Below are 27,159 nucleotides of genomic sequence, written 5' to 3'. Positions count from 1 at the left end.
TCCATTTTAATGTAAATGTGAGGTAAGGGCAGAACAGTGGTTAGCACTGCTGCCTCACAGCGCCAGGGACCCGGGTTCAATTCCCGGCTTGGGTCACTGTGTGGAGTCTGCACATTCTCCCCGTGTCTGCGTGGGTTTCCTCCGGGTGCTCCGGTTTCCTCCCACAGTTTGAAAGACGTGCTGGTTAGGTGCGTTGGCCATGCTAAATTGCTCCTCAGTGTACCCGAACGGGTGCCGGAGTGTGGTGACTAGGGGATTTTCACAGTAACTTCATTACAGTGTTAACATAAGCCTACTTGTGACACTAATAAATAAACTTTAAACTTTACCACTCACTCCTAGCTTGTCATGATGTACGACCGTGTGTGCTTTTCGTATTAATCCTCTGGCAGTTAAACCAATCAGTGAATAATACCAGGGTAGATTTTTACTTACCGCCCCTGTCACTGTGCAGATTGCGTGCTCATGGCACCCCCCATTATACCCATCCGCACATGGGTCTATTGGATCACATGTGTAGCCGTCTCCGGAATATTCTTCCTCACACCTGCAGCTGATGCTCACATTTTTCTGAGAGCACTTGGCAAATTCTGAACAGCCGCCATTATTCTGGGCACACAGATCAACAACTGAGATATAAAACAAGAAATAGAGTCAACCAAAGTGCGTCAATGGCTATTTTATACACAACATTGATATTCACTTAACTACTGGTGCAGTAACATATTCCCCTGGCAAGCTGAGCTAAAGATAGAATCATAGAATCCTACAGTGCAGAAAGAGGCCATTCGGCCCATCAAGTCTGCACCGACCACAGTCCCACCCAAACCCTATCCCCGTAACTTCTAGCTAGTCCCCCAGACACTAAGGGTCAATTTAGCACGGCCAATCCATCTAACCGCACATCTTTGGAATGTGGGAGGAAACCGGAGCACCCGGAGGAAACCCACGCAGACACAGAAAGAATATGCAGAATCCGCACAGACAGTGATCCGAGGCTGGAATTGAACCTGGGTTCCTCGCGCTGTGAGGCAGCAATGCTAACCACTGTGCCACCGTGCCGCCCCATGCTGATATTTGCAGTACAGCACCATCGGACCTCAGCATGGGAGTGTCGCAGAACATGATGATGGATTGAATAGTGCCGCTGACTGCCCCTCCTGAGGAGGACACAGAATCACTTGGAGGGAGGCTCCAATCGGAATCACTTGGAGTACTGTGTACAGTTCTGGTCACCCTATTATAAGAAAGGATATTATTAAACTAGAGAGAGTGCAGAAAATATTTACTAGGATGCTACCGGGACTTGATGATTTGAGTTATAGGGAGAGGCTGGGTAGACTGGGACTTTTTTCCCTGGAGGGTAGGAGGCTTTGGGATGACAGAGGTCTATAAAATAATGAGGGACATAGATCAGCTAGATAGTCAACGTCTTCTCCCAAAGGTAGGGAAGTCCAAAACTAGAGGGCATAGGTTTAAGGTGAGAGGGGAGAGATAGAAAAGTGCCCAGAGGGGCACTTTTTTCACACAGAGGGTGGTGAGTGTCTGGAACAAGTTGCCAGAGGTAGTAGTAGAGATGGGTACAATTTTCTTTTAAAAAACAATTAGACAGTTACACGGGTACGATGGGTATAGAGGGATATGGGCCAGTGGGCAATTGGGACTAGCTTCGTGGTTAAAAAATAAATGATGGCATGGACAAGTTGGGCCGAAGGGCCTGTTTCCATGCTGTAAACCTCTATGACGCTAAGTACCCACCAGCATCTACATAGGCCAGAATTTTACACCCCCACCCCTCAAGGGGCAGGATGTCAGATGGTTGGGGGGGGGGGGTGCAAAATGTGGCACCATGCCAGTGGTACGCCACCATCTCCTCACTCCCAGTTGCCCCTCCTGTTATGTTACCAGCAGCAGAGAGGTGCGGGAGGCCCATTCACCTGTACGCTAATTGAGGCACTTAAGTAGTCAACTAATGGTCTAATGGGCACTGAGGAGCTTCATTCTCTCCCTCAATTTTATCCACAGTGTAGGATGCTGGCTTCAGCCAACACCCCCCTTCCCCCCGCACCCTGCTCCCCCCCACATGAAGCCTGTTGTCTGGGCAATGGCTGTGCCTCCTTTTCCAGCAGCATGTGCCAATTGAAGTCCCTCCAGAGTATCCCCCCCTTACCCACATGCTTCTCTTCTACCCCACCCCATGCTGTCCACCCACGCCCCTCGGCACCTCACAGGGGCCAGCCAGTCTGGTCTCAGTGAGGCCCAGGACTCCCCTTTCTCCAGGCTCTATCACAGAACAATCCCCTCAGGGAACTGCCTGCAGTCCCAGCAGTGGCCACCGCTCCTTGTGGCGCTGCTCGCACCAGAGAGCCACTGATCATTGGATTGGACAGCAGCTCTGGGAGGTGGGACTTCCTCCCCAATGGGGCCAGAAGATTGGCCCACAAGCTGATTAAATAAAAAGTCTGACGGGCAGGCTGGCCAATCAGACGTGAGTGAGGGAGGGCCCACCCAGGGCCCACCCGAGTGAGGGAGGGAGGGAGGGAGCCCACCCCAATGGAAAGTTCAGTCTAAAGAGTTGGTGATGGATGTCAAGGATTCGGCAATTGATTGGACAATCCCTTTAACCAATAAAAGAAAAGGAAAATGTTATGTCTTGCGGGGGGGTGGAATCAAAGAAAACAAAAAGGGAGAAACTACAGATTTTACCACATAGGCAATTCTGTTTTAAAATAAGCACACCTCGCATGGCCGGTAGTCATAGACCAGCTGAGTCTGTGGAATAACTTCTCTATTAGACTTGGCCTTCAGTTACATGAGAAATGACCAAACTAGGACCTGCTCCCCTTCGCCAGGTACCATGTCCTTACAGGGCATTGGCAAGCATGGACTTCCCTTCCATTGATCCGTGATCACGCTTGGCAAAGTGTTGCAATGGTTTGTCACCACCTTCTGTGGTGTGGCAACTCTGCACTGCCTTCCCTGAGGTGCATTGAAAGGAATCGCAGGCTGATTATCTACCTGTTTGGCCACATATATAAACCCACCTTCTGCGGACTTCATAGAATTCACAGTGCAGAAGGAGGCCATTTGGTCCATCGAATTTGCACTGACAACAATCCCACCCAGCTCCTATCCCTGTAGCCCCACGTATTTACCCTGCTAATCCCTCTGACACTAAGGGGCAATTTAGCCTGGCCAATCAACCTAACCCACGCATCTTTGGACCATGGGAGGAAACCGAAGCACCCGGAGGAAACTCACGCTGACACGGGGAGAACGTGCAAACTCCACACAGACAGTGACCCAAGCTGGGAATGGGACCCGGGTCCCTGGTGCTGTGAGGCAGCAGTGTTAACCACTGTGCCACCGTGCCACCCTTTAGTACCTGTACACAGACATTCTGACCCCGAGGTGGAGACACTACCCACTGCGCCACAAGACTTCATATGTAGGAGCTGATCCATTTCTCCTAATACTTCCCAGTCCTCCAATGGAGTAGATGATAATGTTAACCATTGAACAGGCACTCCATGGGTCAGGATACGACTGTAATTGTCAGGCGATGTGTGAGTCTTGACTAAAAATGAATTGAAACTTTCTCTTCTCGCATGTCAGTAGTAGAACATAGAACATAGAACATAGAAAGCCACAGCACAAACAGGCCCTTCGGCCCACAAGTTGCGCTGATCATATCCCTACCTCTAGGCCTATCTATAGCCCTCAATCCCATTAAATCCCATGTACTCATCCAGAAGTCTCTTAAAAGACCCCAACGAGTTTGCCTCCACCACCACCGACGTCAGCCGATTCCACTCACCCACCACCCTCTGAGTGAAAAACTTACCCCTGACATCTCCTCTGTACCTACCCCCCAGCACCTTAAACCTGTGTCCTCTCGTAGCAACCATTTCAGCCCTTGGAAATAGCCTCTGAGAGTCTACCCTATCCAGACCTCTCAACATCTTGTAAACCTCTATCAGGTCACCTCTCATCCTTCGTCTCTCCAGGGAGAAGAGACCAAGCTCCCTCAACCTATCCTCATAAGGCATGCCCCCCAATCCAGGCAACATCCTTGTAAATCTCCTCTGCACCCTTTCAATGGCTTCAACATCTTTCCTGTAATGAGGTGACCAGAACTGCGCACAGTAGAACAAAGAGAAAAAAGGACAAAGGAAAATACCGCACAGGAACAGGCCCTCTGACCCCTCCAATCCCGTGCCGATCATGATCCCCTAACTAAACGGGGAAAAAAAGCTTCTGCCCTTACTCGGTCCGTATCCCTCTATTCCCTCCCTATTCATGAACCCATCCAGATGCCTCTTAAATGTTGCTAATGTTCCTGCTTCCACCACCTCCTCTGGCAGCGCGTTCCAGGCACCCACCACTCTCTGCGTGAAAAACCTCCCCGCACATCTCCCTTAAACTTTCCCCCTCTCACCTTGAACCTGTGCCCCCTTGTAACTGACACTTCCACCCTGGGAAAAACCTCTGACTATCCACCCTGTCTATGCCTCTCATAATTTTGTATCAAGTCTCCCCTCAGCCTCCGTCTTTCCCGTGAGACCATGAAGAGAAAGATAATTGATCATAAATTTAACTTATTAAAATTAATAAATTTAATACGTTTCCCTTCACTTTTGCTTTGCCACAATCTGGATCAGCCAGTCATATTTAATAAACAGAACTGTGGACTTCAATACCTCGCTGGAAATCCTCTGAATAAGGAGATGAATCCTCTGAGGAACCATAAAGTTCCAAACATGAATGTGGCAGCATGGTGGTGGAATGGTTGGCACTGCTGCCTCACAGCGCCAGGGACCTGGGTTCGATTCCCAGTTTGGGTCACTGTGCGGAGTCTGCACGTTCTCCCTGTGTCTGCGTGGATTTCCTCTGAGTGCTCTGGTTTCCTCCCACAGTGCTAGTTAGGTGCATTGGCCATGCTAAATTCTCCCTCAGTGTACCCAAACAGGCGTCACAGTGTGGTGACTAGAGGATTTTTACAGTAACTTCATTGCATTGTTAATGTGACACTAATGAATAAACTTTACTTTAAGTTGCCTTTGCTGGATTCTAGGGATGAGCAACCTTAGCCCTCAAGATCCATCTTCAATTCCTACTTGCTGGTTTACGCTGCTTGAATTTTGCGAGGACTTATGTTTGGAAAAGAACTGTTTCTGCCCCTTCAACTTCAATAGTTCTTCGACTGTCCTGTTGCCTCTTTGGCAGATTTATCCCGAAGCAGATTCCTGAGTTCTCATTATTTTCATTAGCTTGAGATGTGACTTAATGGGATATGAAGTTTATGTGCGGCCCACGAGGGTCATTTCATAATTAAACAACTTACAAGGATGAAAGAAAACCTCTAACTGAAGGTATTAAAGGATATGGGGTAACGCAGGTATATGGAGTTAGGTCACAGATCAGCCATAATCACATTAAATGGGGCAGCACGGTAGCACAGTGGTTAGCACTGCTGCCTCACAGCGCCAGGGACCCAGGTCCCATTCCCGGCTTGGGTCACTGTCTATGCGGAGTCTGCACGTTCGCCCCATGTCTGCCTGGGTTTCCTCCAGGTGTTCCAGTTTCCTCCCATGGTCCGAAAGACGTGCTGGTTAGGTGCATTGGCTGTGCTCTGTGTACCCGAACAGATGCCAGAGTGTGGCGACTAGGGGATTTTCCAGTAGCTGCATTGCAGTGTTAATGTAAGCCTACTTGTGACACTAACAAATAAACTTAAACTTTATTAAAAGGTGGATAATTTTGAGGGCTGAATGGTCATATGATGCTTTGTTCCTCCCTGTGTTAGCCCCTTCCCTTGGCCATTGTTCAACTCATGACATTTCACACATGCATATCACTGCTGGCCATGCAAAAAAGCAGTAACTTAACGCACCCACACATGTCCTTCCATCACCCTCGTAGTAGAGTTTACACTCGCATGTGTTGTTGCTCTTGCAGACTGCATCTTCAGAGCAAGGAGGTGAACAAACTGGCTTCATAGCTGCCAAAGAATAAAAAACAAAACATCTTAACGGCATTATAGTGCAGTATTGTTTGGGGTGGTTCTCTGTAGCTTTGGCTGCAAATCGGTGGCATCACAGAGAAGCCAGGGTTATGTCTGGTAACTTCCTTGCTATCCACCAGAAAACACGGCCCAGATTTCCGCTCGAGGAGTCGGGTGCACAGAGTCAGGAGATCTCCCTCCTTGGCAAACCTGACCCTTAAAGGTGTCTGCCCGCAGGCTGGACTTCCAGTCGGGGTAGGGTGATGCCAGGACGAGTGCGGAGGGTGCAGAGGCAGGCTGGGCACGAGGTCTGCTTCTGTGCTCTGGCATGGCGATTAACTAAATAAAAAATTAAATTAAACAAGAAACATCCCTCACCCCACACATACTCCCGATGCCCCACTCATGCCAATCAATGCCAAACCATAGCCCCCACTCACCCCCCATCCCAATTTAGTGCCAACTCATGCCACTCACCCTTTGCCCTTACCTCCTCCATGCTAAATCACCTCGTATCCCCAACCCCCTTTGACAGCTTTGGCTCTTCCATAAGCCCACAAGAAATAGAAACAGCAGTAGCCCCTTTCCTGCCCTTTCCCCATAACCCTTGATTCCCTTACTGATCATGAATCTATCTATCCCAGCCTTAAATATACCCAAGGACTCTGTTCCCACAGCTCTCCGTGGCAAGGGGTTCCAAAGACTCTCAACCCTCAGGGAGAAGAAATTCAAAGAACAAAGAACAATACAGCACAGGAACAGGCCCTTCGGCCCTCCAAGCCCGTGCCGCTCCCTGGTCCAAACTAGACCATTCTTTTGTATCCCTCCATTCCCACTCCGTTCATATGGCTATCTAGATAAGTCTTAAACGTTCCCAGTGTCCCCGCCTCCATCACCTTGCCCGGCAGCGCCTCCTCCAAATTCCTCCTCATCTCAGTCTTAATTCCCTTTATTCTAAGGTAATGTCCTCTGGTGTCAGACTCTCCCATGAGGGGAAACATCCTCTCAGCATTCCTTGACAGCTTTGACAGTTCCAGTGAGTTTGTGCAGAAAATACATGATCACATTCACTTTAAACTCTCCCAAAGGGTGCCTTACTTCTGTCAGGAAGGTCTCAATCTAAAGGGGCACCTTATCTCTCCAAAGAAGTATCCTGACTATCCAAAGCATCCACCGAGTTCAGAGAGAATGGAGCCAACGTTTCAAGTCAGGATGACACTTCATCTAACCCAAGGTCATCCAGGCTCGAAATGTCCGCGCAAGGCTCGTACGACCCCGTCCGAGACCAACGGAGAATGCCGTTCTCCAAGCCCCGATTCCGGGGCGGGCGTCACATTCCGGCCTTTGGCTCTATTCCCGCTCCACAGATGTTGTCAGACCTGTTGTGTTTCTCCGGCATTTTCAGTTTCCGTTTCAGATTCCAGCATCTGCTGTCTTTTTCCTTTATCACTAAGTTCAGGCTTCCTTTTACCTGCACACCGCTCGGATTCCACACTCCTGCCCTTACAAAATCCCACCTCAGCCAGTGATTTCACAAATCACAAATGCTTGAACCCTGACCCCACCCAGTTCCATCCCCTCGAAAATGGCCAAAGTCAGGTCCGGGCATGAGTTAGAAATTCTGGCTGTTTCTGGCATTTTCTCCGCAACAAGGCTCCCTCTGGTGAAAATCCAGGCCGTTACACATCTCCAAACAAATACGGAATTAGCTGTGAAATATCATGGGATGTCATGAAAGACACTGGTTAGACAGTCCACTGAGAGCTGGCATTGTGGGTCAACCCACAGCCCGTGGACTGCAGCGATTCAAGGCGGCAGCTCACCACCACCTTCTCAAGGGCAACTAGGGATGGGCAATAAATGCTGGCTTAGCCAGCGATGCCCCATGTCCCACAAATGAATTTTTTTTTAAATCGCACATCCTGCCAACAATTTTTGACCACTCTCTTGAAGTGAGTTAAAAAAATGACACTGGATAAAAGCAAATTACTGCAGATGCTGGAATCTGAAACCAAAAGAGAAAATGCTGGAAAATCTCAGCAGGTCTGGGCAGCATCTGTAAGGAGAGAAAAGAGCTGACGTTTTGAGTTCAAATGACCCTTTGTCAGCTTTGATAAAGGGTCATCTGGACTTGAAACGTCAGCTCTTTTCTCCCCTTACGGATGCTGCCAGACCTGCTGAGATTTTCCAGCGTTTTCTCTTTTTGGGTTAAATAAAAATGACAGACTGCAGAGTGATCTAATCACATGGCTGCACTGGGAGTAATGCAAGGGGTGAAAATGTACCTCTCCATTTGAACCAGTGGGGTGGGCAGATTGACTGAGAATCCAGAGTTCAGAGTGCAGGTCATTCACTTAAGACATACCTAGTTGTGTTTCACAGCGGCCTCCAGTCCAGCCTTCGCTGCAGAGGCATATTCCTTGGCCATTAATGCCGTCATCGCACACTCCATTTTCAGAGCAGTCACAGGCTGTAAGGACATGAGAGGTGATCAAACAGCAACCTACACAATCCTTCAGCAAGCTGACAGGGTCTGGCAGATGGGGCTCATTTTGCTAAATGTGAGGTCATCCATTTTGGTAGGAATAACAGCAAAATGGACTTAAATTTACGTAAATGGTAAAAAAATTGCAGCATGCTGCTGCGCAGAGGGATCTGGGCGTCCTTGTGCATGAATCACAAAAAGTTGGTTTGCAGGTGCAGCAGGTAATTAAAAAGGCAAATGGAATTTTGTCCTTCATTGCTGGAGGGATGGAGTTTAAAAACAGCGAGGTTATGTTGCAGCTGTATAAGGTGCTGGTGAGGCCACACCTGGAGTACTGTGTACAGTCCTGGTCTACTTACTTGATAAAGGATATACTGGCACTGGGGGGGGGGGGTGCAGAGAAGATTCACTAGGTTGATTCTGGTGTTGAGAGGGTGTTGAGAGGGTTGGCTTATGAGGAGAGACTGAGTAGACTGGGACTATACTCATTGGAATTTAGGAGGGGGGATCTTATAGAAACATATAAGATTATGAAGGGAATAGATAAGATACTAGCAGGGAGGTTGTTTCCATTGGCAGGTGAAATCAGTTCTTGGGGGCATGCCCTCAAAATAAGGGGGAGCAGATTTAGGACTGAGTTGAGGAGGAACTTCTTCACCCAAAGGGCTGTGAATCTGTGGAATTCCCTGCCCAGTGAAGCAGTTGAGGCGACCTCATTGAATGTTTTTAAGGTAAGGATAGATAAATTTTTGAACAGTAAAGGAATTAAGGATTATGGTGAGCGGGCGGGTAAGTGGAGCTGAGTCCACGGAAAGATCAGCCATGATCTTATTGAATGGCGGGGCAGGCTCGAGGGGCCAGATGGCCTACTCCTGCTCCTAGTTCTTATGTTCTTATCTCTTTCTCCCTCATGTGTTTATCAAGTTTCGCTTTGAATGCACCTATGATATTCACCTCAACTACTCTTTATGGTAAAGAGCACAAGGGGTAAGGAAGTTTCTCCTCAATTTTCTATTGGATTTATTCATTTGATCCTTTCAGGGGATGTGGGCATCATTGGCAAGGCCAGCATTTGCTGCCCATCCCATTACTGCCCTTGAACTGAGTGGCTCGCTGAGCCATTTCAGAGGGCAGTTGAGAGTCAACCACATTGTTGCGGCTCTGGATTCACATGTTGGCCAGACCAGGTAAGGATGGCAGATTTCCTTCCCTAAGGGACAGTAGTGAACCAGAGAGGTTTTAACATCAATTACTGATAGTTCCATGGCATTATTAACTATTAATCTCAGATGTTTAATTTAATTTAAATCCCACCAACAACTGCCACGGTTGGATTTGAACCCATTGTCCCCGGAGCATTAGCCTGAGCCTCTGGATTATGAGGCGAGTGATGTGACAACTACACCACCGTCACACCATCATTAGCGGCTAACTTACACCCGCGAAGGCATTAGTGCTGAAAAGACAAACAAGAATTATTCCATGGATGAGAGACTTCAGGTAGGCGGAGAGATGGTCGGAGCTGGGATAATGTCCCCATGTTAGAGTGGTGAGAGTGTGTCTGAGAGTGTGGTGGAGACAGATTCACACAGCGAGTGGTTAGGATCTGGAATGCACTGTCTGAGAGTGTGGTGGAGGCAGATTCACACAGCGAGTGGTTAGGATCTGGAATGCACTGTCTGAGAGTGTGGTGGAGACAGATTCAGGCAGCGAGTGGTTAGGATCTGGAATGCACTGTCTGAGAGTGTGGTGGAGACAGATTCAGGCAGCGAGTGGTTAGGATCTGGAATGCACTGTCTGAGAGTGTGGTGAAGACAGATTCACACAGTGAGTGGTTAGGATCTGGAATGCACTGTCTGAGAGTGTGGTGGAGACAGATTCACACAGCGAGTGCTTAGGATCAGGAATGCACTGTCTGAAAAAGTGGTGGAGGCAGATCAAATTATGGTTTTCAAAAGGGAGTTGGATGGTTATCTGAAGAGAAAAGATTTGCAAGGGCTGCTGGGAAATGGCGATGGGGTGTGACCAGCTGAGGTGCTCTCGTGAGCCACCTGGCAAGTTCACACCTGACAAAATGGCCTCCTTCTGTGCAGTAACCATTCTATGATTCCATGGCCCTCATTTTGCTCTCATTTACAAGTGGAAACATTTTCTCTACATCTGTGCTACCAAAACAACAACAGAAAATGGCTAATTAAGCAGCAACTGAGGTACATTAATAAGAAATAGAATAAATATTGTGAAGTAGAAATGAGAAAACTGTAGCTTGTTTTCTGTTCTTTACCTGTACATTCTGGCCCCCATCTTCTAGGCAAGCAAAGCTCACACGCAGTTCCACTGAATCCAGTTGTGCAGTTGCATTTACCGGTTCCTGTGTACTGGTCGTCACAAACACCGTGGGAGTTGCACGGGTTTTCAGGGCCTCCTGGACAAGCTATAAAGATAAAACAACAATCTTTTGTAAGCTTAGAATTATAAGATTAAGAAATATAAGAAAAAAAAGAATTGCTGGGAAAAACTCTGCGGGTCAGGCAGCATTTGTGAAAGGAAACATAGGCCCGGATTGTTGCCACGGCGATGAGGCTCTCACTTTGGGGTTTGCCCGCGAGCCATTCGTGGAGGCAGCTGCCTCCATCAAAGTGGGATCTTGCAAGAACTGGAGCGTGGAATCCAAGAGTGTGCAGTTTAGGACAGGTAAGAGGTGGTCCGAACTTGGTGGCTGTGTTTGCATCCACCCTTTGGAGAGGTAACCTACCCCTTTTTTTCCATTTTTTTCTATTCATGGGATGTGGGCATCGCTGGCTGCGTCAGCATTTATTGCCCATCCCTAAGGACATTTAAGAGTCAGTCACATTGATGTGGCTCTGGAGTCACATGTAGGCCAGACTGGATAAGGACGGCAGATTTCCTTCCCTAAAGGACATTATTGAACCAGATGGGTTTTTCTGACAATTGACAACGGTTTCATGGTCAGCAGTAGATTCTCAATTCCAGATTTGGCTTGGGTCACTGTCTGTGTGGAGTCTGCACGTTCTCCCCGTATCTGCATGGGTTTCCTCCGGGTGCTCCGGTTTCCTCCCACACTCCAAAGATTTGCGGGTTAGATTGACTGGCAATGCTAAATTGCCCCATAGTGACCTGGGATGTGTGGGTTAGAGGGATTAGCGGGAAAAGGACCTGGGTGGGATTGTGGTCGGTGCAGGCTCGATGGGCCGAATGGCCTCCTTCTGCACTGTAGGGATTCTATGATTTCTATGATTTTTATTGAATTCAAATTTCACCATTTGCCATGGTAGGATTTGAACCTGAGCACTACCCTGGCTCTCTAGATTACTAGTTCAGTGACAGTACCACTATACCACTGCCTTGCCATTTATTCAAAGTCCCAGGGTACCCTAGGATAGGATCACAGGACACCTTTAAGAAAAGGAAGACACCCTTTAGGATTGTCAGAATGAATACGATTATGCCTTTATTACACACAGAATCATTGGAACTGCCAGGCTGTCAAAAAGCTTTCCAACTGTCAAGGAACTGTTAAAGAGCCATCCAGCTGTCAAACCCATCAATGCTATCCAGAAAGGGTCAACACTATCAAGGAACTGCTCAGGAATACTAGGTGAGTGGACATGGAGGGGATAAGGGCAAAGGGTGATGGTTTTTTAAAAGCCTTAGTGCCAGAGCTCAGAGGCAGGAAGTGCTTCCAGCCTTGCCTCCCCCCCCGCAACCTCCCCCCCCCCCTCCCCTGGAAGCCTGTACATTCATTCCGGGGTCAGCCTGCCCCAACCTGTGGGCCAACATTTTTACAGGTTGGGTTCGCCAAGCTGGGAAACTTCCTGACTCTGCAGAACTGACTCAGTGACAAATGTTTGGGCCGGGGGCAATGTTTGAGGTTCAGTGAGAAGTCTCACAACACCAGGTTCAAGTCCAACAGGTTTATTTGGAATCACGAGCTTTCGGAGCCCTGCTCCTTCATCAGATGAGTGGAGTCCAAGGAACTGTCAAAGAACTGTTCAGGAAGACTAGGTGAGTTTACATGGAAGGGATAAGGGCAATGGGTGATGGGTTGGGGGCATGAGTTGGCAACAGGTTGGCATTGGGGCACTAGGGTGGGTGGAGGGGCATGGATTGCCATGGGCTGACATGGATGGGCAATAGGGAATGTATGCGGGGGAGGGAAGGTTGAGGACTGGAGGAAATTTTAAAATCTCCACATCAATGTTTGAGGTTGAGTGATCTTGCATCAGAATTGTTCCGATTCATTGAGTTTAAAAATTGGCAAGTCACATTGCAGCTTTATAGAACCTTAGTTAGGCTGCACTTGGAATATAGTGTTCAATTCTGGTCGCCACCCTACCAGAAGGATGTGAAGGCTTTGGAGAGGGTACAGAAAAGATTTACCAGGATGTTGCCTGGTCTGGAGGGCATTAGCTATGAGGAGAGGTTGGAGAAACTTGGTTTGTTCTCACTGGAACGACGGAGGTTGAGGGGAGACCTGATAGAAGTCTACAAGATTATGAGAGGCGTGGACAGAGTGGATAGTCAGAAGCTTTTTCCCACGGTGGAAGAGTCAATTACTAGGGGGCAGAGGTTTAAGGTGCGAGGGGCAAGGTTTAAAGGAGATGTACGAGGCAAGTTTTTTACACAGAGGGTGGTGGGTGCCTGGAACTAGCTGCCGGGGGAGGTAGTGGAAGCAGATACCACAGTGACTTTTAAGGGGCATCTGGACAAATACATGAACAGGATGGGAATAGAGGGATATGGTCCCCAGAAGGGTAGGGGGTTTTAGTTCAGTCGGGCAGTATGGTCGGTGCAGGCTTGGAGGGCCGAAGGGCCTGTTCTTGTGCTGTAATTTTCTTTGTTCTTTGTTTGTTCATTGAGGGTGAAAGGTCACTGAACCTGAAATATTGGGTGGGATTTTCTGGCCCATTCCTGCTGGCCAGAAGTCAACCCCCACTGCGAGTGAGCCACGCAAGTTGCATTGAATTCAGTGGGTCTAAAAGATTCTGCTGGTGCCCAATGACAAGCTACATCTGCTACAGGAAAACCCACTGCGGCAGGTTTTTTTTTCAAAGTTTCTTTATTAGTGTCACAAGTAAGGCTTACATTAACACTGCAATGAAGTTACTGTGAAAATCCCCCAGTCACCACACTCTGGCGCCTGTTCGGGTCAATGCACTCTAACCAGCACGTCTTTCGGACTGTGGGAGGAAACCGGAGCACCTGGAGGAAACCCACGCAGACATGGGGAGAACGTGCAGACTCCGCACGGATGGTGACCCAAGCCGGGAATCGAACATGGGTCCCTGGAGCTGTGAGGCAGCAGCGCTAACCAGTGTGCCGCCCAAGATTGACATTGTTAGACTTTAGGTTAAGTAAGGGCATCCAAAGCTAATGTACATAGATGGAACTGAGGTGCAGGCCTGACCTGATCTTAGTGAATGGTGGAGCAGGCTCAAGGGGCTGAATGGCATCCTCCGCTTCCGAATGCTCTTGTGATATTTTAGCCGTTATTAATTGTTGCGTTCTCCAGTCAGTGAATGACAGAGTAGGGTCTTTTTTTTTTTAAGTCTCTCTCCTATTTCATTGCTGTGCTATGCATAACATTCAGCATCACTGCATCAGGGAGGTCTTGTGGCACCTTGGGTAGCATCCCTGCCTCTGAGCCACGAGTTCCAGGTTCAAATCCTATCCCAGGACTTGGTGGCCAAGGAAGGTGCGTTCATAATGCGGTCAAACAGATTGAGTGTCAACCTGCAAAATCCTTCCAAACACGCCAATGGCTGTCAGAAGAGTGGGAGAGACTCCTGGTCAGCCACATTTGATGTGGAGTGGTGCCCCTCACGCTATAAGCCTCTGGCGACAGAATAGTGACCTGTTCCAGGAATTACCAGCTATTGAAACAGACCAAAGTCTGCCTTAGTGCGACCACTAGGTATGGGAAGAGAATTGGTATCAATTCATCAAATGTCTTTGGGCAGTAGTCTATCTGTAAAACTCCAAAGTTTTCGCTACCACAGAAAGCAGTTGAGGCCAAAACATTGTGTGTTTCCAAGAAGGAGTTAGATATAGCTCTTGGGGTGAAAGGAATCAAAGGATATGAGGGGGGAAAGTGGGAACAGATTACTGAGTTGGATGATCAGCCATGATCATAATGATGTGGAGATGCCGGTGTTGGATTGGGGTAAGCACAGTAAGAAGTCTCACAACACCAGGTTAAAGTCCAACAGGTTTATTTGGTAGCACGAGCTTTCGGAGCGTTGCCCCTTCACCAGGTGAGTAAAGAGTTGGGTTCACAAACAGGGCATACATAGAGACAAACTCAATTACAAGATAATGGTTGGAATGCAAGTCTTAACAGGTAATCAAGTCTTTACAAGTGCAGACAATGTGAGTGGAGAGAGGGTTAAGCAAAGGTTAAAGAGGTGTGAATTGTCTACAGCCAGGACAGTTAGTGAGATTTTGCAAGCCCAGGAAAGTTATCTTTCAATTGAGTTTGTGTCTATCTATGCCCCGTTTGTGAACCGAACTCTTCACTCACCTGATGTAGGGACAGCGCTCCGAAAGCTCATGCCACCAAATAAACCTGTTGGACTTTAACCTGGTGTTGTGAGACTTCTTACCATGATCATAATGAACAGTAAAGCAAGCTGGAAGGGCTGAATGGCCGACTATTCCTATTTTCTATATTTTGACACAGTCGCCGGAATGAAAAAACTGTCTCTCACCTTTACAGTTTTTTCCAAAGTAATTGCTGCAGCATTTTGGCTTCCATATCGCAAAGGTACATTGCTGCCTACAGCCATCAATGTCTGCATAGAAAAAGCTGCGGTAGGTACACTTTGTTTTCTCTCCCTGTTATTGCAAAATAAAGGGTTAATCCACACAATTGTCTTTCTCAAGGACAAAAGATGACACAGACCTGACTAAATTAAAAAAATAAAATGATTCCAACAACATTATTTTGCCAGGAACATGCCAGAAGTGGATAAATACTTTGGGTTTGAGTAAAATGACACTCCACCTGACGAAGGAGCAGCGCTCCGAAAGCTTATGGTATTTGCTACCAAATAAACCTGTTGGACTTTAACCTGGTGTTGTGAGACTTCTTTTTGAGTAAAATGCCAGGGTAATGGGGTAGAGTGGATAGAATTTCCAGAGAGTCAGCACCAGCATTGTGGGCTGAATGGTCTCCTCAGGACTATAAAATCCAATGGACCTTAAAATTCTAGATTCTCCTCCAGATGGCGAAAGCAGATTCTTTGGTGGGAAAAATCACCTACTCTACACAGACTTTATCATTGAATCCATAGAATCCCTACAGTGCAGAAGGAGGCCATTTGGCCCATCGAGTCTGTACCAACCACAATCCCACCCAGGCCCTATCCCCGCAACCCCCACACATTTACCCTGCTAAACTCCCTAACACTAGGATCAATTCAGCATGGCCAATCAACCTAACCCGCACATCTTTGGACTGTGGGAGGAAACCTGAGCACCCGGAGGAAACCCACGCAGACACAGGGAGAAAGTGCAAACTCCACACAGACAGTGACCTGAGGCAGGAATTGAACCTGGGACCCTGACGCTGTGAAGCAGCAGTGCTAACCACTGTGCCACTGTGCTGCCTTTAGTAGGCCATGGAACCACAGTCCAGTTGCCCTCTTATTCATCACAAATTGACTCCCGCCTATATCTCTGAGGGTCATCAGTCTCCTTATTCAGGACAGCCATTTTGGGGTCTTGGCCCAGAGTAGACCAGTTCACCTTGCCTTTGTTGGGATTTATGAAAATCCTCAGGACATCCCAATGTGCTTTAGAACCAATGATGTATTTTTGAAGAGCACTCACTGGAGGGAAACACGGAAGCCAATTTGTGCATCGTCAGGTCCCACAATGGCAATATGATGATGACCAAATTGGTTAATGAAGTTGCTTCTGGGATACATTTTGGCCAGGACCCCTCGTTCTTCTTCAAAACAGTGCCATAGAATTCTTTACTTTTACCTGACAGGGGGCCTTAGTTTAATGTCTGATCCGAAAGGCAGTGCCTCTGACAGTACAGCACTCCCTCGGCACTGCACTGGGTGGTAGCCTGGGTTTTTTATGATCTATCTCTGGCATAGGACTTAACAAAGAGGTAGGTGTGCTACCCACTGGGCCATAGCTAACACCAAGGGTGCAATGGGCAGAATTTCCAGTTTCACACATTAAGGGAACATAGATCAGGATAGAGGTCTCGCTCCAATACTGCGGATGATTGTAACCTCCTTTACTCCTCACAGCCCCACTCAAATTTCAAAACCTCGGGACAGGGTTTTCCCAGGCCATTGGAGGTGAGTTTGGGGGTATTTGAATGGGATAGTCAAAGTGACATTGGGTCAAGGATGGGGTGACAATCAGACGAGCCTTGTCCTGGATGATATCAAGCTTATTGAGTGTTGTTGGAGCTGCACTAATCCAGGCAAGCAGTGAGTCTTCCATCACACGCCTGACTTGTGCCTTGTAGACAGTGGACAGGTATTGGGGAGTCAGGAGATGAGTTTTGCCACTGAATTCCCAGCCACCGATTTGCTCCTGTAGCCGCAGTGTTTATTTGGCTGGTTCAGTTCGGTTTCTGGTCAATTGTAACCCCCAGGATGTTAATTGATGGAGCAGACCCGAGTTGACGGCAGCCATCTTTGTTGGCATGCGTTGTGCAGTTAACGGCCACCATCTTTGTTGGGGACAATGGATTGGCTTCGGAGTTTTCCCGGGAGCGACGCTAATCGTGAGGGTGGAGCCTGAGCTTTTCCTCCACCGGCGCCCAATCCTCAATTGGGAAGTTGGGGAACATCTCCCCGTAAAATGGCCGCTGCCACCCCCTCCTCTGGTGCCTGATCAAAATGGCCACCGCCACCTCCCGATTTCAGACCCATGTGATGCTGATGTCTGACATCATGCCACCAGTGATATGCTCCCAACCGCCAATCAGGGACAAGCCCCAGTGAAGGCCAATCAGGGCCTGGCAGTGCAATTTAACCACACCAATGAGGTTAAGACCAGTGATGTCATTGGTATATGAACCTAGCGCACAAACAGCTCTCTCTCTCTTGCCTTGGGAACAGCAAAAGCAATGTAACTGTGCCGTACCTTTGGGTGCTGAATAAAGCCATTGAAATTTAACAACCTGACTCGACTCTCTGTGGAAAGGAAGAGATCTAACATTAATGGTGGGGGATTCGAGGATGAGAATCCCATCGATTAGGGCGGCACGGTAGCACAGTGGTTAGCACTGCTGCTTCACAGCGCCAGGGACCTGGGTTCGATTCCCGGTTCGGGTCACTGTCTGGGTGGAGTTTTCACATTCTCCTCGTGTCTGCGTGGGTTTCCTCCGGGTGCTCCAGTTTCCTCCCACAGTCCAAAGATGTGGTTAGGTTGATTGGCCATGCTAAAATTGCCCCTTAGTGTCCTGAGATGCATAGGTTAGTGGGTTTAGCGGGTAAAATATGTAGGGATATGGGGGTAGGGCCTGGGTGGGATTGTGGTTGGTGCAGACTCGATGGGCCGAATGGCCTCTTTCTGCACTGTAAGGTTTCTATGATTCTATGACAGTCCAGGGAATGTGATTAGATTCTCCCCTGTTGGAGATAGTATTTGTCTTGTGTGGTGTGAATGTTACTGGCCACTTTTCAGCCCAAGTTTGGATACTGTTCAGGTCCTGCTGCATTCGGACATGGACTGCTTCAGTATCTGAGGAGTAACGATTGGTGCTGAACATTGTGCAATGGCCAGCGAACACTCCCACCTGGGACTCATGATGGGGAGACGGTCATTGATGAAGCAGCTGAAGGTGGTTGGGCTTAGGACACTACCCTGAGGGACTCCTGCAGTCATTCTGACAACCAGTCCTGGCGATTTCTAATATTTCATAGAAACATAGAAAACTACAACACAAAACAGGCCCTTCGGCCCCACAAGTTGTGCCGAACATATCCCTACCTTTTAGGCCTACCTATAACCCTCCATCCTATTAAGTCCCATGTACTCATCCAGGAGTCTCTTAAAAGACCCTATTGAGTTTGCCTCCACCACCACTGACGGCAGCCGATTCCACTCGCCCACCATCCTCTGAGTGAAAAACTTCCCCCGAACATTTCCTCTCTACCTACCCCCCAGCACCTTAAACCTGTGTCCTCTCGTAGCAGCCATTTCCACCCTGGGAAAAAGCCTCTGAGAGTCCACCCGATCTATGCCTCTCAACATCTTATACACCTCTATTAGGTCTCCTCTCATCCTACGTCTCTCCAAGGAGAAAAGACCGAGCTCCCTCAGCCTATCCTCATAAGGCATGCCACTCTATCCAGGCAACATCCTTGTAACTCTCCTCTGCACCCTTTCAATCTTTTCCACATCCTTCCTGTAATGAGGCGACCAGAACTGAGCACAGTACTCCAAGTACTCCCAGTACTTCATTGGAAAGTCAGAGAGTTAGAGGCTAGTGGAGGCCGGATCTGAAATATAAGGAGCTGTCTTACCATCGGTCGGCTCCCAGAAGGACATGCTGGAGTGGCCAGGCAGCTTCCACAGTCTCCCTGCGTGAAACAAGAACAAACATTGTGCTTGCACAGGCGCTTTGATCAAGAAAGAACTTGCTTATGGAGGGCAGTTTACCACATCTCTCCGAATATGCCAAAGCTGTGTCAGTGTGAGGTACAGTCCCAATGTGACATTGTTCAAGGATTAAGATCCACGATTGGGTGGAATATTACTTGCAGAGATTTGCGTTTAGCGTCAGGCTGCGACTCATACAAGAATCCATCGAATGAAAGCGAGTACGTGGAATCTGACCTTCTCTGAAGATTTCGTGAACCCGGGTGGTTACCCACCGAGCTGATCTTCCTGGGGGCAGGTAATTAAGAGGCCGCATCCGAGAGGGCCATTGGGTGAGTGAGCCGGCCTGGCCTGGCAGCGTGAAAGGGAAGGCACACGGCGACATACAGCTGGCATCCCCAGCAGGGGAGGTGGGTGCAGTTGTGGCAGGCAGGAGAACTTGGGGGTGGGGTTGGGTTTAGTGGGGGTTGGAGGGTGTCTCCAGGTGGAGGCGCTCTGGAAAGATGTGTGAAGATTTTATTAACTGTCTGTGGCCACAGTTGCCTGGCTGACTCAGTAAAGGGAGGGCGGTATTTTGGCACAGTGGTTAGCATCGCTGCCTCACAGCGCCAGGGACCCGGGTTCAATTCCTGGCTTGGGTCACTGTCTGTGTGGAGTTTGCACGTTCTCCCCCGTGTCTGCGTGGGGTTTCCTCCGGATGCTCCGGTTTCCTCCCACAATCCAAGGTTAGGTGGATTGGCCGTGCTAAATTGCCCCTTAGTGTCAGGGGGATTAACTAGGGTAAATGCTTGGGGTTACGGGGATAGACCTGGTTGGGATTGTGGTTGGTGCAGACTCGATGGGCCAAATGGCCTCCTTCTGCACTGTAGGGATTCTATGAATTGATGATTGTCACCCCTGCAGGCTGGTCTGTAAACAGCGAATGTGACCCACCTCCCCCAGGCAGGCATGGCTCAGCTGGGGCTGGTGGGAAGGACGGAGATTCTCAAGGCCTCCCCCCCGACCCCGCCCCGCCACTGGAGACTCGCCTGGAGACCGCCAGCAGGCAGGGATGTGCACGGGAACGGAGCTGAAACCTGGGGTGGAATTTTATCCACAATGTGATGGAACGCGGCAGCGAATGGGAAAAGCAGCGGTGAAGCCGCCGGCACTCTGCCAGCACTGATGGCTTTCTCTGCCATATCGTTAGGAACAAAGAGAAGAATGACAAGGGGCGTCTCCCATGGCATCGTGCTGGCCAGGCAGAATCTGAGGGGACCTGCCCCACCAGCAATTCATTTCTTAAAGATTGGGGCGCTATTTTTTGAAGGCTGCCCCAGTGCTTAAAGGTTCTGAAGGAATCCCCCCCCGCCCCCCCAATGCATCCCTCGCCCAACGCAACCTCCTCCTCCTTCCCCCCCATCCCACACAACCTCCCCACTAACCCTCACCCGTGGCATAGTTTGGGCACTACAGTACCAGGGGCCAGTGCCCGGGCATGACCCTCTGCCCCCTGAGCGATGCACTCACCTGTGCTCCTCTGGGAGATCTGCCCACCAGGTGCACACCATGGAAGACCACTCGTAATTCACACTGCTCTGCCCTCACGCCAACGTGAATGGGTTTTCTTGTGGGTGGGTGGGTGGGTGGGTGGGTGGGTGGGTAGGTAGGGGGAGGGCAGGGAATTCAGGCATAGAGGCCTGATAATGAGATGTAAATGTATTATAATGATGTCTCAGGATGTGTAGGTTAGGGGGATTAGCAAGGTAAGTATGTGGGGTTACAGGGGTAGGGCCTGGGTAAGATGCTCTGTCAGAGAGTCAGTGCAGATCCGATGGGCCGAATGGTCTCTTTCTGCACTGTAGGGATTCTATGATTCTATTCCTGACACTCAATGTCAAGGTTCCCGTCATGTCCACGGCAATGGGGACAATCGCATCGTGCTTTGCGCCAAACACGATTGGACAGCTCGCAATATTTTCCGTCCCTGTCACCAATTCGACGTGATGAAAATGGGAGCGGAAAATCCCCCCCCCGACAGTCCCCCCAGATTCCAAACCTCCAGGTCAGCTTCATGTGAAAATTCCACCCAATATTGTTTTGAATGAAATCACTTTTGAAAGGACGTCAGCCTCACACTTGGCAAGGTGATGGCCTAGTGGCATTATTGCTAGACTATTAATCCAAAAGCTCAGCTAATGCTCTGGGGAATCGGGGTTCGTACCCTGCCACAGCAGATGGTGGAATTCAAATTTAATTTAAAAAAAATCTGGAATTAAGAATCTACTTTGATGACCAGAATGCAATGTTAGCATTCATGTCGAGAGGGCTAGAATACAAGAGCAGGGATGTACTTCTGAGGCTGTATAAGGCCCTGGTCAGACCCCATTTGGAGTATTGTGAGCAGTTTTGGGCCCCATATCTAAGGAAGGATGTGCTGGCCTTGGAAAGGGTCCACAGAAGGTTCACAAGAATGATCCCTGGAATGAAGAGCTTGTCGTATGAGGAACAGTTGAGGACTCTGGGTCTGTACTCGTTGGAGTTTAGAAGGATGAGGGGGGATCTTATTGAAACTTACAGCTTACTGCGAGACCTGGATTGAGTGGACGTGGAGAGGATGTTTCCACTAGTAGGAAAAACTAGAACCAGAGGGCACAACCTCAGGCTGAAGGGACGATCCTTTAAAACAGAGGTGAGGAGGAATTTCTTCAGCCAGAGAGTGGTGAATCTGTGGAACTCTTTGCCGCAGAAGGCTGTGGAGGCCAGGTCATTGAGTGTCTTTAAGACAGAGATAGATCGGTTCTTGATTTAAAAAGGGATCAGGGGTTATGGGAAAAAGGCAGGAGAATGTGGATGAGAAAAATATCAGCCATGAGTGAATGGCGGAGCAGACTCGATGGGCCGAGTGGCCTAATTCTGCTCCTATGTATGTCTTATGAGACCATTGTCGATTGTCGCACAAACCCATCTGTCCTTTAGGGAAGGAAATCTGCCGTCCTTACCCGGTCTGGCCTACATGTGACTCCAGAGCCGCAGCAATGTGGTTGACTCTCAACTGCCCTCCAAGGGCAACTAGGGATAGGCAATAAAAGCTGGCCCAGCCAGTGACGCCCATGTCCCACAATGAATAAATAAATATGTATGAATAAAAGTATGAATAAAAAAACATTATATACAAACCGAAAAGTCAGCAAAGGACAGGACATCACAGCGACCACCGACACTTGGAGGAGTCATCAGACAGCTAATGCCATAAGCGACACCACCATCAAACTCCAGGTATCTCTGCGTGATCTTACAGTTCCTTCGGTTCAGGTACAATTCACCCTGGGAGCAGCGGGTAAAACAAAAACAAATTGATGTAACACAACCTGGGGAATTAATACCTCATGAGTATCGCACTTTCAGGTTTTGTGGCCCTGACCTTGTAAACGAGTTGACTGCATTAAATTAGGCCCTGGGCTCCCAGCCGGGAGGTCCTGTGGTGTAGAGGGTAGCGTCCCTACCTTTAATCCGAACGGTCCGGATTTCAGTCCGGCTCCAGGGACCCCATTATATAGGAGAGACGGACTGCTCACCCCCCAACCTCCCCCACTCTGCCTCCACCCAAAGCACAATTGTCCATAGCTGACTTGCTTTGTGCCAGTCTGCCTTGCAGACCTAATAACCAAGGAGATTGTCACCGACTTCAGGAAGTGTAGTGGAGAACATGCCCCTGTCTACATCAATTGGGATGAAGTAGAAATGGTCCAGAGCTTCAGGTTTTTAGGTGCCCAGATCACCAACAACCTGTCCTGGTCCCTTCATGCTGACACTACAGTTAAGAAAGCCCACCAACACCTCTACTTTCTCAAAAGACTAAGGAAACTTGGTATGTCCACCATGTCTCCCACTAACCTTTACAGATGCACCATAGAAAGCACCCTTTCTGGTTATATCACAGCTTGGTATGGCTCCTGCTCTGCCCAAGACCGCAAGGAACTACAAAAGGTCGTGAACGAGGTCCATCAGGCAAACCAGCCTCCCATCCATTGACTCTGTCTACACTTCCCGCTGCCTCGGAAAAGCAGCCAGCATAATTAAGGGCCCCACGCACCCCGGGCATTCTCTTTTCCATCTTCTTCCATTGGGAAAAAGATACAAAAGTCTGAGATCACGTACCAACCGACTCAAGAACAGCTTCTTTCCTGCTGCCATCAGACTTTTGAATGGACCTATCTTGCAATAAGTTGATCTTTCTCTACACCCTAGCTTTGACTGTAATACTATATTCTGCACTCTCTCCTTTCCTTCTCTATGAATGGTATGCTTTGTCTGCATAGCGCGCAAGAAAGAATAGTTTTCAGCAGCACAGTGGGTTCGCACTGCTGCCTCACAGCACCAGGGACCCATGTTCGATTCCCAGCTTGGGTCAATGTCTGTGCGGAGTCTGCACATTCTCCCCGTGTCTGCGTGGGTTTCCTCCGGGTGCTCCGGTTTCCTCCCACATTCTGAAAGATGTGCTGGTTAGATGCATTAGCCATGCTAAATTCTCCCTCAGTGTATCCGAACAGGCGCCGGAGTGTCGCGACTAGGGGATTTTCACAGTAACTTCACTGCACAAGCTTACTTGTGACACTAATAAATAAACTAAAAAAAACTTAAGTAGCTGATGGAAATAGACTGCTTGACAGGAAAACAATACAAGAAATAAGTGTGATATTTACAGAAATTGTACGCATGTGCAACAACAGTTAAAATATTGTTAGCAGATCTCCCATATGGCATTGCTCACACATTTAATATAAAAAGAATTAAGCTCCCAGGGTGGGATTTGAACTCATGTCAAAAATGTGTGGGTTAGGTTGATTGGCCATGCTAGATTGTTGTAGTTGTATAAAACGTTGGTTAGGCCACATTTGGAACACTGCGCCCAATTCTGGTCGCCACGCTACAAGAAGGACGTGGAGGCTTTGGAGAGAGTACAGAAAAGGTTTACCAGGATGTTGCCTGGTATGGAGGACATTAGCTATGAGGAGAGATTAAATAAACTGGGATTGTTCTCCCTGGGAAGCCTCCCTGGAGGCTGAGAGGCGACCTGATAGAAGTTTATACAATTATGAGGGGTACGGATAGGGTGAACAGTTGGAAGCTTTTTCCCAGGGCAGAAATGGCAATTACAAGGGGGCACAAGTTCAAGATAAGGGGGGAAAGGTTCAGGGGAGATGTGCGGAGGATGTTTTTTACACAGAGGGTGGTGGGGGCCTGGAATGCACTGCCAAGTGAGGTGGTTGAGGCAGACATGTTAGCGACATTTAAGACTTATCTTGATAGGCATATGAACAAACGGGGAATAGAGGAATATAAGTGGTTGGTCTAGATAGGACAATGTGATCAGAGCAGGCTTGGAGGGCCGAAGGGCCTATTCCTGTGCTGTACTGTTCTTTGTTCTTTGTAAATTGCTCCTTAGTGTTAGGGGGATGTCAGGGGATTAGCAGGGTAAATGTGTGGGGTTACGGGGATAGGGCCTGGGTGGGATTGCTGTCGGTGCAGGCTCGATGGGCCGAATGGCCTCCTTCTGCACTGTAGGCATTCGATGATTCCTACGTCCCCAAAACCTAAGCCTGGGCCTCTGGATTACTAGCCCAGTGGCAATATCACTAGCCCACCGCCTCTCCAATCTTGTTCCACCCATGGGATTCAACACTGAAAATGTGGGTTCACAAATTCACCCCATGGCTTGACTCAGAGATTAATTGCAATTACTCCTGAAAGAGTTACAGCTCATTCAGGGCGGACAGAGGGGTTATCTCAAACTCACTTTATTTCTCCGCCGAGCACAGGTCACCCGGATGTCTGAACCTTGCAGGGTTTTCAGCGAGTCCTCTTTGGGAAGGGCAGCTGCCAGGACCTGGAGACACAATAACACGCAGTGAATACTTGCGGAACTCTGAACCATCGTCTCCAGGACAACCAGGGACAGGCATTAAATGCCAGCCTTGCCAGCGATGCCCAAATCATGAGAATGAAAAAAAACAGTTCACTTGACCAATTTTACAGATTGTTCAAGTTGAAACCTCTCACCAAATAGAACGCACACTTGAATTTACCACATTCAAAATCTGGACATTGGGCTGCTCAGAAATGGATGGCACGGTGACACAGTGGTTAGCACCGCTGCCTCACAGCGCCAGGCACCCGGGTTCAATTCCGGCCTCGGGTGACTGTGTTGTGAAATTTAGTTTGTGAAATGCGGTCCTTTTAAAAGCTGGGTTTTGTGTTGAGTGGTTGGATGTTTAAAATGCAGAGGCACACAGGGTACACAGAGTGCAACATTTGTAGCAAGGACCAAGCACCAGTGTTGCCCTGCTAACAGGCTTTGCAGGCTTTTGGGGCAGCACGGTGGCACAGTGGTTAGCCCTGCTGCCTCACTGCGCCAGGGGCCCGGGTTCAATTCCGGCCTCGGGTCACTGTCTGTGTGGAGTCTGCACGTTTTCCCCATGTCTGTGTGGGTTTCCTCCGGGTGCTCCAGTTTCCGTCTCCAGTCCAAAGACATGCGGGTTAGGTTGATTGGCCATGCTAAATTGACCTTAGTTTCGGGAAAATTAGCAGGGTAAATATGTGGGGTTATGGGGATAGTGTGGGATTGTTGTTGATGCAGACCTGATGGGCCGAATTGCCTCTTTCTGTACTGTAGGGATCCCATGAAAAAAAGTTCAGAAACAGGCAGAGGCCATTTAGCCCCTCTGGCCTGTTCGACCATCAGTTACTTACAAATCTCTTGAGTCCCACCTCACATTGCCACTATGGGCAGTCCTTGACTTTACAACATTCAAATGACAATGAATGGCAATGTTTAGAAATTGACACTCCAACTTGCCTTTGCAGTGTCATTTTTGACTTTACAACACACCAGCTCATTCATAAGTATACATTGATACATATAAGTACACATTGATGTTCTGCGATGCCCATCTGTATGACTGGACAGGGCGAACCATCTTCATTAGGTTGGAAACAAGTGTTTTATTCTGTTAAGTCTTTTTGGGACAATGGTCACATTTTGAATGCATTGATAAGCTTATGTTGTATTCAATGTGCACTCAGACTCACAGAAGTTCAAGGTTAAACAGGTAACTGACAGCGATCAAGCGACTTAATTATATCCCCCACACTGAGCGAGGAACTTGTGCTGAGGCGTGCAGACATCAACAGTTGCCTCAGCAACTTGGCAGGGTAAAAACTGAGAACATTTAATATCACCAGGCGCTGATTGCAGGCTTTAGTTCAGGAACCAATCCCCCATTTGTTGGTGAGGCCACACCTGGAGTACTGTGTCCAGTTTTCATCTCCTTACTCGAGAAAGGATATACCGGCACTGGAGGGGGTGCAGAGGAGATTCACTAGGTTGATTGATCCGGAGATTGGTTTCCGACCACAATCCCACCCAGTCCCTATCCCCGTAACCCCACATATTTACCCTGCTAATCCCCTGACACTAGGGTCAATTTAACATGGCCAATCAACCTAACCCGCACATCTTTGGAGTGTGGGAGGAAATCGGATCACCTGGAGGAAACCCACGCAGACACGGGGAGAACGTGCAAACTCCACACAGACAGTGACCCGAGGCCAGAATTGAACCCGGGTTCCTGGAGCTGTGAGGCAGCGATGCTAACCACTGTGCCACCGTGCATCTGTGGAATTCCCTGCCCAGTGAAGCGGTTGAGGTTGCCTCATTGAATGTGTTTAAGGCAAGGATAGATAAATCTTTGAACAGTAAAGGAATTAAGGGTTATGGTGAGCGGGTGGGTGAATGGAGCTGAGTCCACAAAAAGATCAGCCATGATCTTATTGAATGGCGGAGCAGGCTCGAGGGGCCAGATGGCCTACTCCTGCTCCTAGTCCTTATGTTCTTATTTATACCGTTGTTCCAATGGGAAAATTGGTTCTGACTTGCAGTGTGGTTTTTAGGGGGAAAAAAGAAGGAACTGGATCCCTGGAGCTGTGAGGCAGCCACGCTAACCACTGTGCCACCGTGCCGCCCTTTTCCAAATAAAAGTATGTACTTAATGTCGATCAAATCTCCCAATGTTTGAATTCTGTCTCGAGGTCGTGA

General features: G+C 48.7%; 1 protein-coding gene across 2 annotated transcripts in view; it reads right to left on the bottom strand.

The window, feature by feature from the left end:
• The window catches only part of stab2 (stabilin 2), a 169,324-nt gene that overhangs the window by 26,502 nt on the left and 115,663 nt on the right, over positions 1 to 27,159 (bottom strand). For both annotated transcript variants that reach the window (XM_078219673.1, XM_078219674.1), the window contains 8 exons: positions 24,862 to 24,951; positions 22,242 to 22,388; positions 19,007 to 19,063; positions 15,218 to 15,344; positions 10,774 to 10,923; positions 8,370 to 8,474; positions 5,894 to 6,001; positions 436 to 629 (listed from right to left, as the gene is read on the bottom strand). In XM_078219673.1, coding sequence (XP_078075799.1) covers positions 436 to 629; positions 5,894 to 6,001; positions 8,370 to 8,474; positions 10,774 to 10,923; positions 15,218 to 15,344; positions 19,007 to 19,063; positions 22,242 to 22,388; positions 24,862 to 24,951 — 978 coding nt within the window. The remainder of the gene's footprint in view (positions 1 to 435; positions 630 to 5,893; positions 6,002 to 8,369; positions 8,475 to 10,773; positions 10,924 to 15,217; positions 15,345 to 19,006; positions 19,064 to 22,241; positions 22,389 to 24,861; positions 24,952 to 27,159) is intronic.

Source organism: Mustelus asterias, chromosome 9 (genome assembly GCF_964213995.1).
Source record: "Mustelus asterias chromosome 9, sMusAst1.hap1.1, whole genome shotgun sequence".
NCBI lineage: Eukaryota > Metazoa > Chordata > Chondrichthyes > Carcharhiniformes > Triakidae > Mustelus > Mustelus asterias.
The sequence above is the reverse complement of the archived record's forward strand: the minus strand, read 5'-3'. Positions and strand labels throughout refer to the sequence as shown.